The 15480-nt window shown below is 63.0% G+C and overlaps 1 protein-coding gene across 3 annotated transcripts in view; it reads right to left on the bottom strand.

The window, feature by feature from the left end:
* The window catches only part of DRC11 (dynein regulatory complex subunit 11), a 153136-nt gene extending 137974 nt beyond the window's left edge, over nt 1-15162 (bottom strand). For all 3 annotated transcript variants that reach the window (XM_070070001.2, XM_089328875.1, XM_089328876.1), the window contains exons 1-5: nt 14893-15162; nt 4491-4815; nt 3856-3975; nt 1505-1696; nt 604-675 (exon numbers count right to left, since the gene is read on the bottom strand). In XM_070070001.2, the coding sequence (XP_069926102.2) occupies nt 604-675; nt 1505-1696; nt 3856-3975; nt 4491-4815; nt 14893-14903 (720 nt within the window). In that variant the 5' untranslated portion in view covers nt 14904-15162. The remainder of the gene's footprint in view (nt 1-603; nt 676-1504; nt 1697-3855; nt 3976-4490; nt 4816-14892) is intronic.
* Between the last annotated feature and the right edge of the window lie 318 nt (nt 15163-15480).

Here is a 15480-nt window from a genome sequence, read left to right as displayed (position 1 = left end):
GTGGGCGGTGGACAGCAGCCACACAGCCTGACGGACCACGCGGGAGCTGCCACGGCGGCATGCACACAACCCCACCGCTTCAGGTCTCCCCAGCCCGGGACTCTGGACAAGGAGGGCGACCCCATTCTCAAAGGTCATTTTTTCTGGTTTCCTTTCTTTCTCAAAAGGACCGAAGACTTACAGAATCCACCATCTTTAAGAAAACCAAACTTGGGGCCAGCACTGTGGCATAGCGGGTAAAGCCCCACCTGCAACGCCAGCATCCCATATGAGCACTGGCTCGAGTCCCGGCTGCTCCACACCCAATCCACCTCTCTCTAATGCATCTGGGGAAGCAGCGGAAGATGGGCCCAGTGCCTGGGCCCTGCACCCATGAGGGAGCCCCGGATGAAGCTCCTGGCTCTGGCTTCAGCCAGGCTCAGCCCTGCCATTGTGGCTACTTGGGGAGTGAACCAGCAGATGGAAGACACATCTCTCTCTCTTTCTCTCTCTCTCTCTCTCCCTCCTCCCTCTCTCTCCCTCTCCCTCTCTCTCTCTCTCTCGCTAACTCTGACTTTCAAATGAACACACAGATCTTCAGAAGGAGAAAGCAAGCACACTCACCATGCCCAGGAAGACCATCTCCTCCTCTCTGTCTCGCTTGGTTTTCCTGCACTGACAGAAGCCTCGCCACACCTGGGGGCACAGACAGCACTCGTTAAACACACCAGACAGGAAGCGCCGTCGCAGGCTTTCCCCCTGTGGGTCGCAAACGCCCTGGGGACGCTCAGTGCAGGCTGCGCCCGTGTGCGGGGAGCGAGGACTCTGCGGGGACCCCAGGCGGAAGCGGCCAGGAGAGACCACCTCACAGGGATGACCCGGGGCTCTGCAGTGGGGAGGGCCTACGCGGGTTTCCTCGAAACTTCCGGATGGCAGACGCGGGAGGCTGGATCGCAGCGTGGGCCTCCGTGGTTTCGGCAGAAAAATGGCCAAAGTCACATGGGGGAAACACAGCAACTGCCAAGGGCGCACGGAGCTTCGTGCCCCAAAGGGCAATTGCAGCCCACAGAGACCTGGTGGAAACCAGCATCTCACTGCTCCCCGCCAGCCCCCCGCTCCCCCCACCCCACTCCAGCTGTGTCCACTGCCTGGGTACCCTCGCCTCGTCTCACTAGAAGGGAGGGCTGTGTTCCTGTTGGCCGTGCTGGGGTGCACCTGCTTCTTCCGGCCACTGGCTATTAACCCTGTACCCCACTCTCCTCAGGTGGTCGTACACCTGGGTGTGAATGTAATTTTACATCTTCGTTAAGGATTTATGTTCCCCTGCATTTTAGCAACATTTCCAATAAGTACCCACAGTCTCGAACGACAGCTGAATAAGCTGCCCCATGTTTCATGTCTAGGACACCAACTCTGAAACAGGACCGAGTGTGGTTCCCGGCCAGCCCTGGGGTGGACCTGGCCGCTGCCCTCAGAGGTGGGATTTGGGGTTGGCCTCCTGCCCCGCCCCCACGCCACGCCACACCTTCTGAATGCACAGGGCAGCGGCGCCCACGTCCACGGCCTTCTCGCTGAGCAGCTTGGCCTGCCTCGCCCGGCATTCCTGCAGGTAGATCTCCTTCATGAACAGCGCTCGGAGGCGGCCCTGCCGCGCCCGCTCGGCCATCTGGATGAACTTGGCGGCCTCCTCCACGGGGATGATCTTTGCGACGTATCTCTGCAAAAGCCCGAAGCCAACCCTCAAGCACGCTGACAACAGCAGCGGGCCCACCACGCCCCGCTCAGGGTCCCCCCGCTGAGAAAGGGGAGGAGGCGCCCAAGGCCACGCCCAGCTGTGGGCCCAAATCCTGGGACGCATGGCTCTCCACCCTCCAGGCACAGCACCACCAACCGAGCTCCGCAGCATTTCGTGGCGGCAGCTGATGAATCAAGAAAGTCCACGAAAACAGACTGGATAAAAGTTGTAACTGCCGCGGCCGGCGCCGTGGCACAGCGGGTTAACGCCCTGGCCTGAAGTGCCAGCATCCCATGTGGGCGCCGGTTCTGGACCCGGCTGCTCCACTTCCGATCCAGCTCTCTGCTGTGGCCTGGGAAAGCAGTGGAGGATGGCCCGGGTCCTTGGGCCCTGCACCCGCGTGGGAGACCAGGAAGACGCTCCTGGTTTCTGGCTTTGGATCAGCCCAGCTCCAGCTGTTGCAGCCAATTGGGGAGTGAACCAGCGGATGGGAGACCTTTCTCTCTCTCTCTCTCTCTCTCTCTCTCTGCTTCTCCTCTCTTTGAGCAACTCTCTCAAGTAAAAAATAAATAAATCTTTAAAAAAAAGGTTGTAATTGCTGTTGATAGCTTATTAATAAGCAGAAACAGAACCTAAAAACTCAACTCCAACCAAGTGTTTAAAATTCTAAATACGCATGAAACAAAATGCTGAGTTTAAACCCAGTATGTTTTTGGAGCATTTATTTTATACATGCTTCCTGCTGTCTACGAGTCTGCACTGTGGAACACCCAGGCTGTCAAACCTGAAAACACAGCAGGGCTCATGCCACCCAGTGTGGTCTTCGGAGTCTCAGCTGGGGCGTGGCCGACCAGGGGCGGGGAGGGGCTGTGCAAGGGCCCGGGGTGCCCGGAGCAGGCTCAGGGCGAGGCCCCGCCCCTGCCTCTGCAGGGAGGGGGCAGCCGAGTGTGTGGCCAGGCTCTGGGGCAGTTCATGCATGGACACAGGCAGCAGGGCAGCTCGCTTGCACCAGAAAACGCCAGACACCCCCCAGCAGCCGTGGCACTGACTTCCAGGCCTCGTACTGTCAAGGGGGAAGGGGCGCAGGAAGGGGAGGTCAGGTGGAGCTAGCTGGCGGGGTCAGGACGCCGCACGCGTGAACCGTCTGCACAGGTGGGCATGGCGGGGGGGGGAGAGCAAGCTCTCCCTCCAGCACCGGGCACGCCGAGGCACCATGAGAGCCGGGGCCGAGCTGGCTACACAGCTGTGCCTGCCCGTGCCCTGTGGCAGGCAGACGGCACGCTTTTCCCCAGCCATCCCTGGCACAGTCAGTGTCCTCCCTAACACCATGACCAGGCTGGCTGTACCCGCCGGGGTCTGAAGATCACACGTGCCATCCATCCCACTGCCTGGGCACCCCGCTCTGCACCTGCTGTCTCCACCGGTGCCCCTTCGCTCCGGGTGCCCGCTGTGACGGCCAAGTCTGCACTCCTGCTTGGGCCGTGAGGACAGCCAGGGAGCGGGATGCTCAGACCGTGGGCAGTGAGGGGTCCCTGAGCTGCAGGCGGAGCCGGCAGAGGCTGGCTGGCAGTGCCACGTGGAAAGGACACCCTCCCACGAGGCTGCACGGGGAAGAGCTGCACGGACCGGGAGCCGGGAAGGAGAGTCAGGGCCGACACGAAGAAAGGGCAGCCACACGGGTTCCGGGGCCCGGAGGCAGGGGCCACAGAGAGAACCAGCTGGGGGCAGGGTCCTTCAGGAGGTGTCCTCCTTGGCCCCACAGTCCTCCAGGGTCACTCAGCTTCCAGCGACGTCAATCGCCGTTTTTAGAAAGGGCACTCATTTTCAAGTTGCTGAGCTGAGCCGGCACCTGAGGGCTGTGTAAGAGCGGCCTGAGCTGCTCACTTGAGTTGAGTGAGGTGGGGAAGAAAAGTCGGACTGAACTGAGAGTGAACTCAGTCTAAGAGTCAGCAATCCACGTGGCGCCAGGGACACTGGCGAACGGTACGCGACTTCCCGTGGACGGGCTAGGAAGGCCCGAGCCGGGAAGGGCGCCTCGCTCCTCACACCGAGAGTGACCCAGCGTGTCTCGCCCGGCGAGCAGCAGCCGGAAAGAGGTTCTAGCGACTAGGAAATAACGTTTGCCAACAGGAGATACAAACCACATCCGCGGTGTCCAGGCCGCAGCTGGCTAATATCTGAGCGAGGATTTTCTCTCTTCCTTTTATCACCTCCAACTTCTCCTTCAGAAAGTACTTTGGGATGGGAATATCTAGTTGTTGCTGGAGAAGACGAAGAACAAGCAGGACTCAAACCACTTAAAACACACACGGACTGCACGGCAGGCACTGGCCCTCCTCCCGCCGTCACTGAGGGGACGCGAGGCTCACACCGGGGGAGACACGGGCACAGCCAAGGCAGCGTCATGCCCCTGTCCCTGGTTCTAATCATGATGGCAGTTTCTATCAGCGAGGCCTCACCATCCCATGATTATTCCCCGCGCACACACAGGGTAGGGGTGCTGCTATGGGAGCCCGGGGTGGGGTGCTGTGGGATGTTTGTGACAGGGTCCAGGTGCCCTGTCCTGTCAGTCCTGGGAGATGCCACAGTGTCAGGAAGACCCCAGGGCCATGTCCAGGCCTGCGCGCCCCACGCCGAGGGACCCCAAGCCTTGACCGTGGCAGTGTGATGTCCTTGAGGGATGGCTGAGGCCTCGGGCCACCCAGCAGCCAGCGAGCCCGTCCAGAAAGTCTGCCTGCACACCGGAACTCGGCGCAAACCCCGGCCGCGTACGTACGGGCGCTAACTTCAGGTCCTGCAAGATGTCGTCAAAATAGTGGAACTCGGTGAGCTCCAGCTCCACCATCTCGCTCTTCAGCTCCAGGACGCGGCCCATCACGCCGTCCAGCATCCTGCGGATCAGAATGCGCTTCTGCGGGTGGACGACCTGGTCGTAGACGTTCTCCAGGTTCCCGAAGATCTGCACGTACTTGATGTAGAAGGTGGCGAGCATCTGGAAGACGAGCACCGGACTGCTCTGCGGCTCCGCCGTCTTCTGAGACTCTTTGTGAAGCAAGGCACGGAGGGCGTCCTGGGTCTGGTGCCACATCTTATTATACATCCTGAGGGAAGACGGGGGACGGCGGAGAAACAGCGAATCAAAGTGCCTCTGGAAAGTGCACACACAGGGCATCTGGCACGCGAAAATACAACGCGGGTGGAGGGGGAGCCGAGAACACGCACGTGGCTCGATTTATGGCCTGTTTTGATGCACACGTGGTTTGGGGTATGACCGCTGCTAGTGCCAGCAGACAAACAGCTTAGACAGCCTCTGCTCTAGGAGTTTTAGTTGCTCCTGAATACACCTGTGACGCCAGCGCTGAGCATACCCACTTACACGATGAAGTTGTTGGATCTGCAGTAATTAACCGATTGGCCCGTGCGTGCCGTTGGTGGAGTGCTAGTTGGAACAACGCAAAGCTGAACTTGAGCGCGCCCTGTGATGGATCAGTTAGACCCCAGAGGAGCTCTTGTAACTACGCACCGAGACTGAACACAGCAGCATTTTTTTACAACAGTCAAACCCTGGACATGACTCACGCATCCATTAAGGAGAGAACGGATAAATACATGCTAGTGTATTTGCCGATGGATATTACACAGCCATGAAAAACGAGTGGATGAACTCAGCCAAAGGCAAAACTTCCAGCCCCAGAATCACCACCCAGCACGGCCTGCGTCCCTCCAGTGGGCTGATGGCCTGCGTCCCTCCAGTGGGCTGAGTCAGCAGACACGGAGCCAGGGATCCAGAGAGGAGTGTGGCAGAGGAGCAGTGCCTGACTCTGGGGGAGACACAGCCACACGCCCAGCGGACGCCCCAGTCTGTGGGCAGCACGAGACCCTGCACCCGAGGATTCCACGTCCTACCCTAGTCACACACAGCTGTGACGACGGCCAACGTAAGACATAGAACTCAGGTGCAGTAAGATGAACAGCCCACCAACCACACAACTCCAACAGTGTACTGGCATCAAGCTTACGTGAATGCTCTCTCTCTCTCACACACACACACACACACACACACACACATCTTATCATACGGCACTCTCCCTTCCTTTCCTGTGGCTGACAGCCAGACCCGACCACAGCAGGGAACCATGGATGGCAGGGACGGCTCCCGTGCTCCCCAGGGCGGGGCAGCAAAGCCACAGGTGCCCCCACCGCCGGCTCTGGGTGGGGGGCCCTGAAACCATCCCTGCTGGTTTCCCCAGACGCTGCCCGCACCTCTGTCTTGGGGCTTTCATTACTGGGAGCTGCTTTCCTGCCGGGACCCTTACGGAGATAAGCACTGACACCCCCCCCCCCCATGCGGGGAATTTCGACAGAGTGTCTGGGAAGGGGCTTCCACGGGGTGGGTGTGCAGGGCCAGCGCCGCCGATTTCCTTGGGATGAGGGAGACCTGGAATGCTGGCGTCTCTGTACCATCGTCCCCTCAGCTAAGGGACAAGACGACCCCTTCCCTGGCTGCACAGGGAGGGGGCCGAGCTGGCCAATAACTGTCCCCTCCTCCTGGCCACCAGCCTGGCTCTCGCTCCCAGCGTCCCCGGGCCCAGCTGGCCTGGCTGTGCCACCCTCTGCGGGGCTGGGAGCACCTTGGCTCCTTGCTCCCTGGGGTGCAAGACGTCGGCAGTCTCAACCCCGAACACTGGGGGACAATGACTCCTCCATTTGTCGTCCCCCGGCAGGACCGTGCCCCCCTCCCCTCGTCCCAGGCCCGTCTCTGCCCTGGTTCTACCTCCACTCGTCCCCATCTGCTCTCCCTCTCGTCTTCTCTTTTAAATTTTTTTAATGAATTAAGTCAATTTTCATTTTGTTTGAAAAGCAGACCGACAGAGAGAGATCTTTCATCCGGTTCAGTCCCCGAAAGCCTGCGACAGCCTGGGCCGGGCCAGGCTGACTCTGTGTGGGTCTCCCAGGTGCACGTGCGCCACCACCTGCACACCAGCAGGGAGCTGGGGCTCCAGGCAGCCCTGTGACGGGGAGGCGGGCATCCAGGTCCTGACTGAGCACGGAAGTCCACGCTCTCCCGTCTGTTCTCCGCATCTCTCGTCAGACGCTCAAATATCCTCTCTGCCTTGCAAGTCAGAGCCTCCTAAGTTCTTTCCTGCGGCCTAAGACAAAGATTCGCACTCAACCCTCACCCTAAACCTCCCCTGCTCGGGCCACCACCTGCTGCCACTCCCCAGCCTCCCCCAGCCCCGCCCACCCTGGGGCACAAATCCCCAGCCTCCCCCAGCCCCGCCCACCCTGGGGCACAAATCCCCAGCCTCCCCCAGCCCCGCCCACCCTGGGGGACAAATCCCCAGCCTCCCCCAGCCCCGCCCACCCTGGGGGACAAATCCCCAGCCTCCCCAGCCCTGCCCACCCTGGGGGACAAACAGTCACAGCTGATCGGTCACTGGAGCAATGGCCAGGCGCGTCCTCAGGGGAACAACCCTTGCCGAAGCCGGAGCTGACGGTCACTTGAATTTACACATCGTCTGTCACTGTTCTAAGGCTTCACCTACAGTCACTCCCGCGATCCCACCACTCCCCTCCTCGTGGGTACGCGACCGCCCCGTCTGCTGGCGAGGCGACAGGCAAGGAGAAGCCACTGCCAGCAATCCTGCTCTTCACGAGCAGGATTCCCACTCAGCGGTCAGGCGCCAGAATTCGCACTCTGAACCGGTCAATTCGGCCGCCTCCTGGTCTCAGTCTGACCTCTTCCTGCCCACCAAGAAGAAAGACGGCGGGAAGGAGGAGCCACAGGGTCCAGATAAGAGGGACGATGCCGCAAGGCGCGCTCCCTGCCCTCAGCACCCCACGGAGCGAGCTGCTGTCTCGGGCACCCCGTTCTGACCCTGGCACCGGGCTTTCCAAAACTTAGCAAAACCGAGAAGGTGTGCTCGCGGAGGAGCACTTGCGCGTGACCCTATTTGTAAAAGAGAACGCTACTGGCTCAGAGCCCCGCCGCCACGGAGCCCCGGGCATCACAGCCCTAGCCCAACTCCTGACTGGCCACCAGTGTCTCTGACCAGGGCCAACAGTCACCACATCCCGCAAAAGAACACACACAAGGAAAGCAACGCCTGGCGCCTGTTCAGAGCCCCCAGTGCCCGGCAGCCCTGGGCCGGCTCTGCCTCAAGGACAGGCAAACGGGGAGGGCCGTGGGGGCGCGAGAGCAGCTCGCGGGGGCCAGGCGGGCTCTGCAGGGCAGCAAGGAGCGCACTCCGTCCCTGCCTGCAGGACGCGGGGCTGTGGAGGGGCGGCTGGAGCTGGGCACGGCGCTGGTGTGCCAGAGCCCTCACTACTGGAATCTGAGAAGGGACGGTCACCCGGACCGCAGAGGGGGCAGGAGCGCCACCCACCGACGGGCACAGGTGCTCCCAGGGTCCTGGGGACGGAACACGGCTGGGGCTGGGCCTGGCAGGGTCACACCGAAGGGGGAAAGCACTCGCAGATCTGGCGTAGAACTGAGTGGAAATTCCACTTGGCGAGCAGAACACGGCGTCGATCAAAGGGAGCCGGGAGGGCTCACCAGGACGCCTGCGGTTCCCCACGAAGCCCTGCGTGAGACCTGCGCCGACAGAACAGAAAACGGGAGCCCATCTGCACGGATGCCAAGGGGGCGCTCAATGCACTTTTACAGAAAGGGTTATTCTTTATCTGTTTATTTTCTCACTCATTTATTTGAAAGGCAGACTGACATGATTTTTTTTTAATTTATCATTTATTTCTCTGAAAGGCACAGTTACAGGGAGAGAGAGATCTTCCATCCGCTGGTTCACTCCAAATGGTCACAATGGCCAGAGCTGGGCCAGGTAGAAGCCAGGAGCCAGGAGCTTCTTCTAGGTCTCCCACATGGGTGCAGGGGCCCAAGCACTTGGACCATCCTCTGCTGCTTTGCCAGGCACATAAGCAGGGAGCTGGATTGGAAGTGGAGCAGCTGGGAGTCCAACTGGAGCCCATATGAGACGCCAGTATTACAGGTGGAGGCTTAACCATCTACGCCACAGTGCCAGCCCCAAAAGTGATCTTCTATCCACTGGTTACTCCCCAAATGCCAGCAACAGCCAGGGTTGTAGCCTGGAACTCCATCTGGGTCTCCCATGTGGGTGGCGATGGACCAAACACTTGGGTCATCATCTGCTGCCTTCCCAGGTGCATTGGCAGGGAGCTGGACAGGAAGAGGAGCAACCAAGACTCAACCTGGCACTCAGATAACAGATGGGGCATACTAAGTGCTGACTTAACCTGCTCAACCGTGATGCCCACCACTGGCTACGGCACACACGGCGGGGACAGACTTGTGCAAAACACCAAACACCCAGGAGCAAATGCTCCAACCTCTTCAATGCAGAAATGCGAGGAACACGCCCTCCAGGGAGAAGAAGAACCAGGGAACTGTGCAGGGGACCAATGCAAAACACGCCAACACCACTGCGTGCATGACGCGAAATCCCAGGAAATCCGAACCAACACGTCCGTCAGCACACAAAGCTGCAGCACTCAGCCCAAAGCCCACAAAAGCTACATGCAGACACCTCATGCGTAACACCAATTAACGGGGTGGGAGTCGGCGGCAGCTGAAGAAAATTCTAGAATGTGGCTGGCACTGTGGCTCAATAGGCTAATCCTCCACCTAGCGGCGCCGGCACTCCGGGTTCTAGTCCCGGTTGGGGCGCCGGATTCTGTCCCGGTTGCCCCTCCTCCAGGCCAGCTCTCTGCTGTGGCCCGGGAGTGCAGTGGAGGATGGCCCAAGTGCTTGGGCCCTGCACCTCATGGGAGACCAGGAGTAGCACCTGGCTCCTGGCTTCGGATCAGCGCAGTGCACCGGCCGTGGTGGCCATTGGAGGGTGAACCAACGGCAAAAAGGAGGACCTTTCTCTCTGTCTCTCTCTCTCACTGTCCACTCTGCCTGTCAAAAAAAAAAAAAATTCTAGAATGCAGAAAGTGAGAAAAGCAGGAGGCAGAATGTGCTTCTGCCCCAAATGACAGGAGCCCGAGCCCCTGCGAGTGACCTGCAGAATGGACGTCACCAAGAATCCGGCACAAACAGACGAGACGACAGCAGATCTACATGTGATGTTTACATGTGGGAGAACAGGTAGGTAGAAAGATGAAGGGTGCCCTAGGGGCCTGCCCAACATTTATCTCCGCCCACCCTCCCGGGAAGTCTGCACGTGGGATGACAGGACCCCACCGGGAAGACCCAAACCCACCAAGAGCAGGGAGCCTCCAGCTTCCGCCGGGACCTGGCGGGATGGGTGCACCTGGCGCCCGAGGTCGATTCCGCCCCGGGCAGAGCCGTGCTGCCCCAGGTCAGGCAGGGTTTCAAAGTAGCAGGGAGCCCCGGCGGCAGGGCAGGGCTGACCCTGACCTGGAATTTCTCAGCAGACAGCCCCGGGGCCGGCACTGGCCAGGTGCTGCCCTTGGAGCTGCAGCCTCTTCCTTCCCCACCTCTGGGTTTCCAGGGACTGCAGACTGGGGAGGGCAGGCGGGGGTGCTGTCCGCAGCTGGGGAGCGCCTGGGCACTGCGTCTTCCCCTGCTTCCTGGGGGCTTGGAGCCCCTCTCTCCTAGGCGTGGTCTCTGGCTTCCTGCCTTCCAGCCGCCCTGCTGTGACCACAGCCACCACCCACCAGCGCATCTCTTGCTGGACTGTCAGGGACCTGACCACCGCCACTGGGCCACACCAGCCCCCGGAGCCCCCTCTCTCTGAGGGCCAGTCTGGGTGTGAGCCCCGCCTCTGGCCACCCCCCAGCCTCAGCTCCCCCCACCACAGCAGGTGTCTGTGAGAACAACGTGGGACAGGCACGCGGCGAGACGTCTCAGTTTCGGGGCTGCTGTACCTAGTGCACCTGGCGCCATGCCCCAACTTCCAGGCGCACGGCCCTGGTTTTCCGCGTGTTTGCTGAGCTGCGCGCCCATCAGCGCTAATTCCAGACCGCTTCCATCACCCCCAGAGAGACCCGGTGCGGTGGCTCCCCAGCCCCAGCCCTCCCTGCCCTTGGCAATTTCTGTGTCTACTTTCAAGGGTGGGGGGCCTTCTGCTGCCAAGGGTCACTTGGAGTCATCACAGCACTCGCAGGTCACACAAAATTACCGACTTACAAATCTGCGTGCTGTGGATGTATTAAATTTCAAGTCTTGCCTGAGGTTGCCTTGGCAGGGCCAGGCCAAATGACTTCACAGGCCGTAAAGGGCCGCGGGCCCCAAATGTTCTCCATCTCCTGACACGCACAGACACTGCCCAGCTGTTTATCTGGCTACGTCAAGTTCAGCCCACCACGGACTGAAACCACGCCCGAAAATGCCTTCAGTCATCTAAGCCACCCGACGCCGCAGCTCAGCCAACAGTGCACGCCACAGCCTGGCCGCGGGGCTCACCGCGCTGCCCGGCGGCCCGGACACTTCGCTGCTTGCTGCTTGCCCGGGGCAAGACCAAGATCAAGATCCAGTTTCTGTGGAACGCGCGTGTCTTCTTCCCCAGCAAACAGTCGGAAACCTCTAAGTCAGACCATGGCAAACGGGGCGCTGCCTGGGAACGGGCTGGTGCGACAGGTGGCCCTTGGTGGCCGCCTCCTCTTGCCACGAGTCCAAAGCCCACAGGTCGCACCAGGAATCACAGCTCCAGTTCTCCAATGCACGGATACTCCATCCGCTCCTCGGGTGATGGACATTTGGGTCCCTCGCCTGTGTAGGCACTGCTGTACGGTTTGGGTGTGGATGTGGGTTCTTATGTCCGTGGGTATTGGAAGGTGGGCGTCAAAGGCACAGGTGTGGTGAGTTGACCACAGACGCCGCCTCCTGCGGCAGCTCAGCCTGCACGCCCCTGACCTCCCATGCTACCAGGCCGCCCGGCGCTGGGTGGGAGATGACAGCGCCCACACACCCCCAGGGAGTCTAGGGGCCAAAAGCGCTCCTAACACTTTCAGCAGCCCGGCGACAGAAGGCGTGTTTGGTCCCCGAGGCTGCCCGGTGCTTTGTAGGAGTGCGTGATCACTTTCAGACCTGAGCCACAGATGTTCCGGGGGCTGTGGGTAGAGGGGACTGGACCCGACAGCTGAGGAAGGCCAGGCTTCTACAGACGGCTAGTTCTCCCCATGGAGGGCAGCCCGGGGACCCAGCGCTAACTCTCCCCATGGAGGGCGGCCCGGGGACCCAGCGCTAACTCTCCCCATGGAGGGCAGCCCAGGGACCCAGCGCTAACTCTCCCCATGGAGGGCAGCCCGGGGACCCAGCGCTAACTCTCCCCATGGAGGGCAGCCCGGGGACCCAGCGCTAACTCTCCCCATGGAGGGTGGGCCCGGGGACCCAGCGCTAACTCTCCCCATGGAGGGCAGCCCGGGGACCCAGCGCTAACTCTCCCCATGGAGGGCAGCCCGGGGACCCAGCGCTAACTCTCCCCATGGAGGGTGGGCCCGGGGACCCAGCGCTAACTCTCCCCATGGAGGGTGGGCCCGGGGACCCAGCGCTAACTCTCCCCATGGAGGGCAGCCCGGGGACCCAGCGCTAACTCTCCCCAGGGAGGTTAGGCCCGGGGACCCAGCGCTAACTCTCCCCATGGAGGGTGGGCCCGGGGACCCAGCGCTAACTCCCCCCATGGAGGGAGGCCCGGGGACCCAGTGCTAACTCTCCCCACAGAGGGCAGCCTGGGGAGAACTGGACGGTCAGGGGTACTGCATGCTTCCTGCGGGGACCTGAGCACTGCCGGGGGGGGAGTGCCCCCCAAGCTGTCCCATTCACCACAAAGCCTTCTGCTTCTGCAGCGCCCTCCGGGCTCTCACCCCCTTCCAGAACACCCCCTACCCTCCGCCTGCCGCTCCCAGCCCTCCCGACCCTGGTGTGGCGCTAAGCGGCCTCCTTGCCCTTCATGTGAATCCCAGGCCCCCTGGTCCATCCAGTCCCACGGCATGAGACGCTCACACCACTTCCCCGAGCTCCCAGCAGCCACTGGGACCCGCGCAGCCTCTGCCCTCCCACCTGTCCCTGGGCTGACTGCTGACCCCCGCCAAGCCCCAGGTGCTCACGTCAAGGACTCCTCCCAGGTCCCCCCCTCCTCCTGGTCCTCTCCTCCTCCTCCTGCAGGTCCCCTCCTCCTCCTCTTCCAGGTCCCCTCCTCCTCCTCCAGGTCCCCTCCTCCTCCTCCAGATCTCCCCCCTGGTCCCCGCTCCGGTCACCCCCCTCCCCCCTGGTCCCCCCCTCCTCCTCCCTGGTCCCCCCTCCTCCACCCCCTCCCTGGTCCCCCCCTCCTCCCAGGTCCCTCCTCCTCCTCCTCCAGGTCCCCTCCTCCTCCTCCAGGTCCCCTCCTCCTCCTCCCAGGTCCCCTCTTCCTCCTCCTCCTCCTCCTCCTCCTCCTCCAGGTCCCCTCCTCCTCCTCCCAGGTCCCTTCTTCCTCCTCCTCCTCCTCCTCCTCCTCCTCCAGGTCCCCTCCTCCTCCTCTCCTCCAGGTCCCCCCCCCTCCTCCTCCAGGTCCCCTCCTCCTCCTCCAGGTCCCCTCCTCCTCCTCCTCCTCCAGGTCCCCTCCTCCTCCTCCTCCTCTCCTCCACGTCCCCTCCTCCTCCTCCCAGGTCCCCCCCCCCCTCCTCCTCCAGGTCCCCTCCTCCTCCTCCAGGTCCCCTCCTCCTCCTCCTCCTCCTGGTCCCCTCCTCCTCCTCCTCCTCCAGGTCCCCTCCTCCCCCCTGGTCCCCTCCTCTGTGTCCTCTGCCTCACACCGGCAGTTTCCTTCTGCAAACAAACACGCTATTGTGTCCTGCCTTGGGAAGGAGTCTGTCGAGACCCTCGGCCTCTGCCACCCCCTGCAGCCAAGCCCCTGGAGAGGGCTCCCCGCAGTCCGCCAACGGATCTTCCCGCGCCGTGGTCCGCTGACCAGCTCCCGCAGGCCAGTGGCGGCTCCTGGCCCTGTCCCGCACGTCCCCGCAGCTACGTCCTCCCTCTCCGAGAACGCCACTTCCTTCTCCGCACGCCCAGGGCACCAGCGCCCGATTCAGCGTCTTCCTCCCCAGGTGTCTCCTCTCCCCCCACCTCTCACTGGGGGTCACGTCCCTTGCCCCACCTGTCCTCACTCCGTGTCACAAACACGTGTCCAACAGCCGTCCTGTTTGCGTGTCCGTTTGGTCCTCTTTCCTGGACTCACAGACCCGGACGCTCAATGGCCTTCTTGCCCCCCCCCCCACACCTGCCCCTCCGCAGATCACAAACCCAACTTCCAGTCTCCCCACCCCCAGCCCTTGACCGCTGTGGCCGGGGTTACTGGGGCCGGCTCCGCGCCGCGCAGGGCCAGCCCCAAAGCCCGCCTGACACACCAGCATCCCCGTCGTGTGGGTGCTGCCAGTCCCGGCTCCCTGCCTCCGCGTGGGGGGGGCACACAGGGGGTACCTGGGCCCCTGCCACCCGCGGGGGCGCCAGGAGGGAGGTCCGGGCTCCTGGCTCCAGCCCGGCCCAGACCAGGCTGCTGTGGCCATCTGGGAAGCGAACCAGCGGATGGAAGAGGGAGGATGGGATCCATCTCTCCATCGCTCGCTGCCTTTAAATAAACAACTCAAGGGACCCAGGGCCCCCGATGGCGCCGTCTAGACGAGGTGCGGGCCTCCCTCTTTGCGCCTTAACCTTCCCGTCCGTAAAATGGAAATACTGAGATGCCCCTGTCCAGGAGACAGAGAAGGAGCCCCCACTCGCCGGCCCCTCCCCAGGACCCGCAGCCCCGGTCCCCGCGTGTGCGCGATCGGGCGCTCAGGCGGGGAGGCACAGGGCACCCCAGTGCGGGGCGCAGGGGTCTTCGCGGGCCCAGCCCCGCACGGCAGCGCTGCGGGGGCCGCAGGCTTGCGGTGTTCCCGGCTCCCCAGGCCAGCACCTGCGTCAGCTCCCTCCGGCCCAGACCCTCGTCGGAGGCCGCTGCCTCTTCCGGGACCGGACTCTAGGACCACCCCCCCCCCCCCCGTAGGGGTGAGGCGCCCCCCGCCGCACAGGGGTGGGCATGGCGCGGCCGGCGTGCGGGGCAGCCATATCCTAGGCCTCAGATCCCAGCTCGCACCGAGGCGGGTCTCAGGCCTCCAGGAGCACGGAGGAGGCCGTGGTGGGGGAGAAAGCAGGACGCAGGTGGCCGGTGTCCGGCTCGGGCACGCCCTCCCGCGGCCGCGGCCCGGGGCCTGCCACTTACGCGTTCGACATGGCTGGCTACTTCCCCTCTTCCCCTCGCCCGCTGGGAAGCTCCTGCTGGGGTCTGCGGGGGCCGCCGGGTGCGGGGCTGGGGCAGCGGCACGAACGCACAGAGACGGGGGCCGGGGTCTGGGGGCTGGGCAGGGAAAGGCGCGCGCAGGCACACAGCGCTGGCTACGCTCCTTCCCGCCGCGTCCGAATCTTGCTGTGGCCTCCAGAGCCGGCCCGAGGTGGCCTTAGCAACCGAGACGCCACGCGTGCGCAGTGCTGCTCCGCTGGGGCCTCGCGGACGCTCCCCGCCCCCACCCCGCCCCCCCCCGGCGCGCTTTGCGCCTGCGCCGCCGCCTCCGGTTTCCTTGGCAACCGCGCGGGACGCCGCGGAGAGGGGCGCGCGCGGCCCCGCTTCCCTGCTGGCCCCGCGGGGCGCGCGCCGTCCGCTCTGCCGCCGTGGGCCTCAGTCTTCCCGGCTGGGGAGTGGGCGTGACGGGCCCCTGTCCGTGCAGGACCTGCGCAGAGGTCCGAGCTCTCGGGGCGCGGCGGGAAGCTTCTAGAAGTCTCAGAGGAGAGGGCGGCGTCCAGCCCCCGCGGG

This window comes from Oryctolagus cuniculus, chromosome 3 (genome assembly GCF_051225735.1).
Source record: "Oryctolagus cuniculus isolate XC-2025 breed Fujian yellow rabbit chromosome 3, ASM5122573v1, whole genome shotgun sequence".
Taxonomy (NCBI): Eukaryota; Metazoa; Chordata; class Mammalia; order Lagomorpha; family Leporidae; genus Oryctolagus; species Oryctolagus cuniculus.
This window is presented reverse-complemented; position numbering and strand designations above follow the sequence as displayed.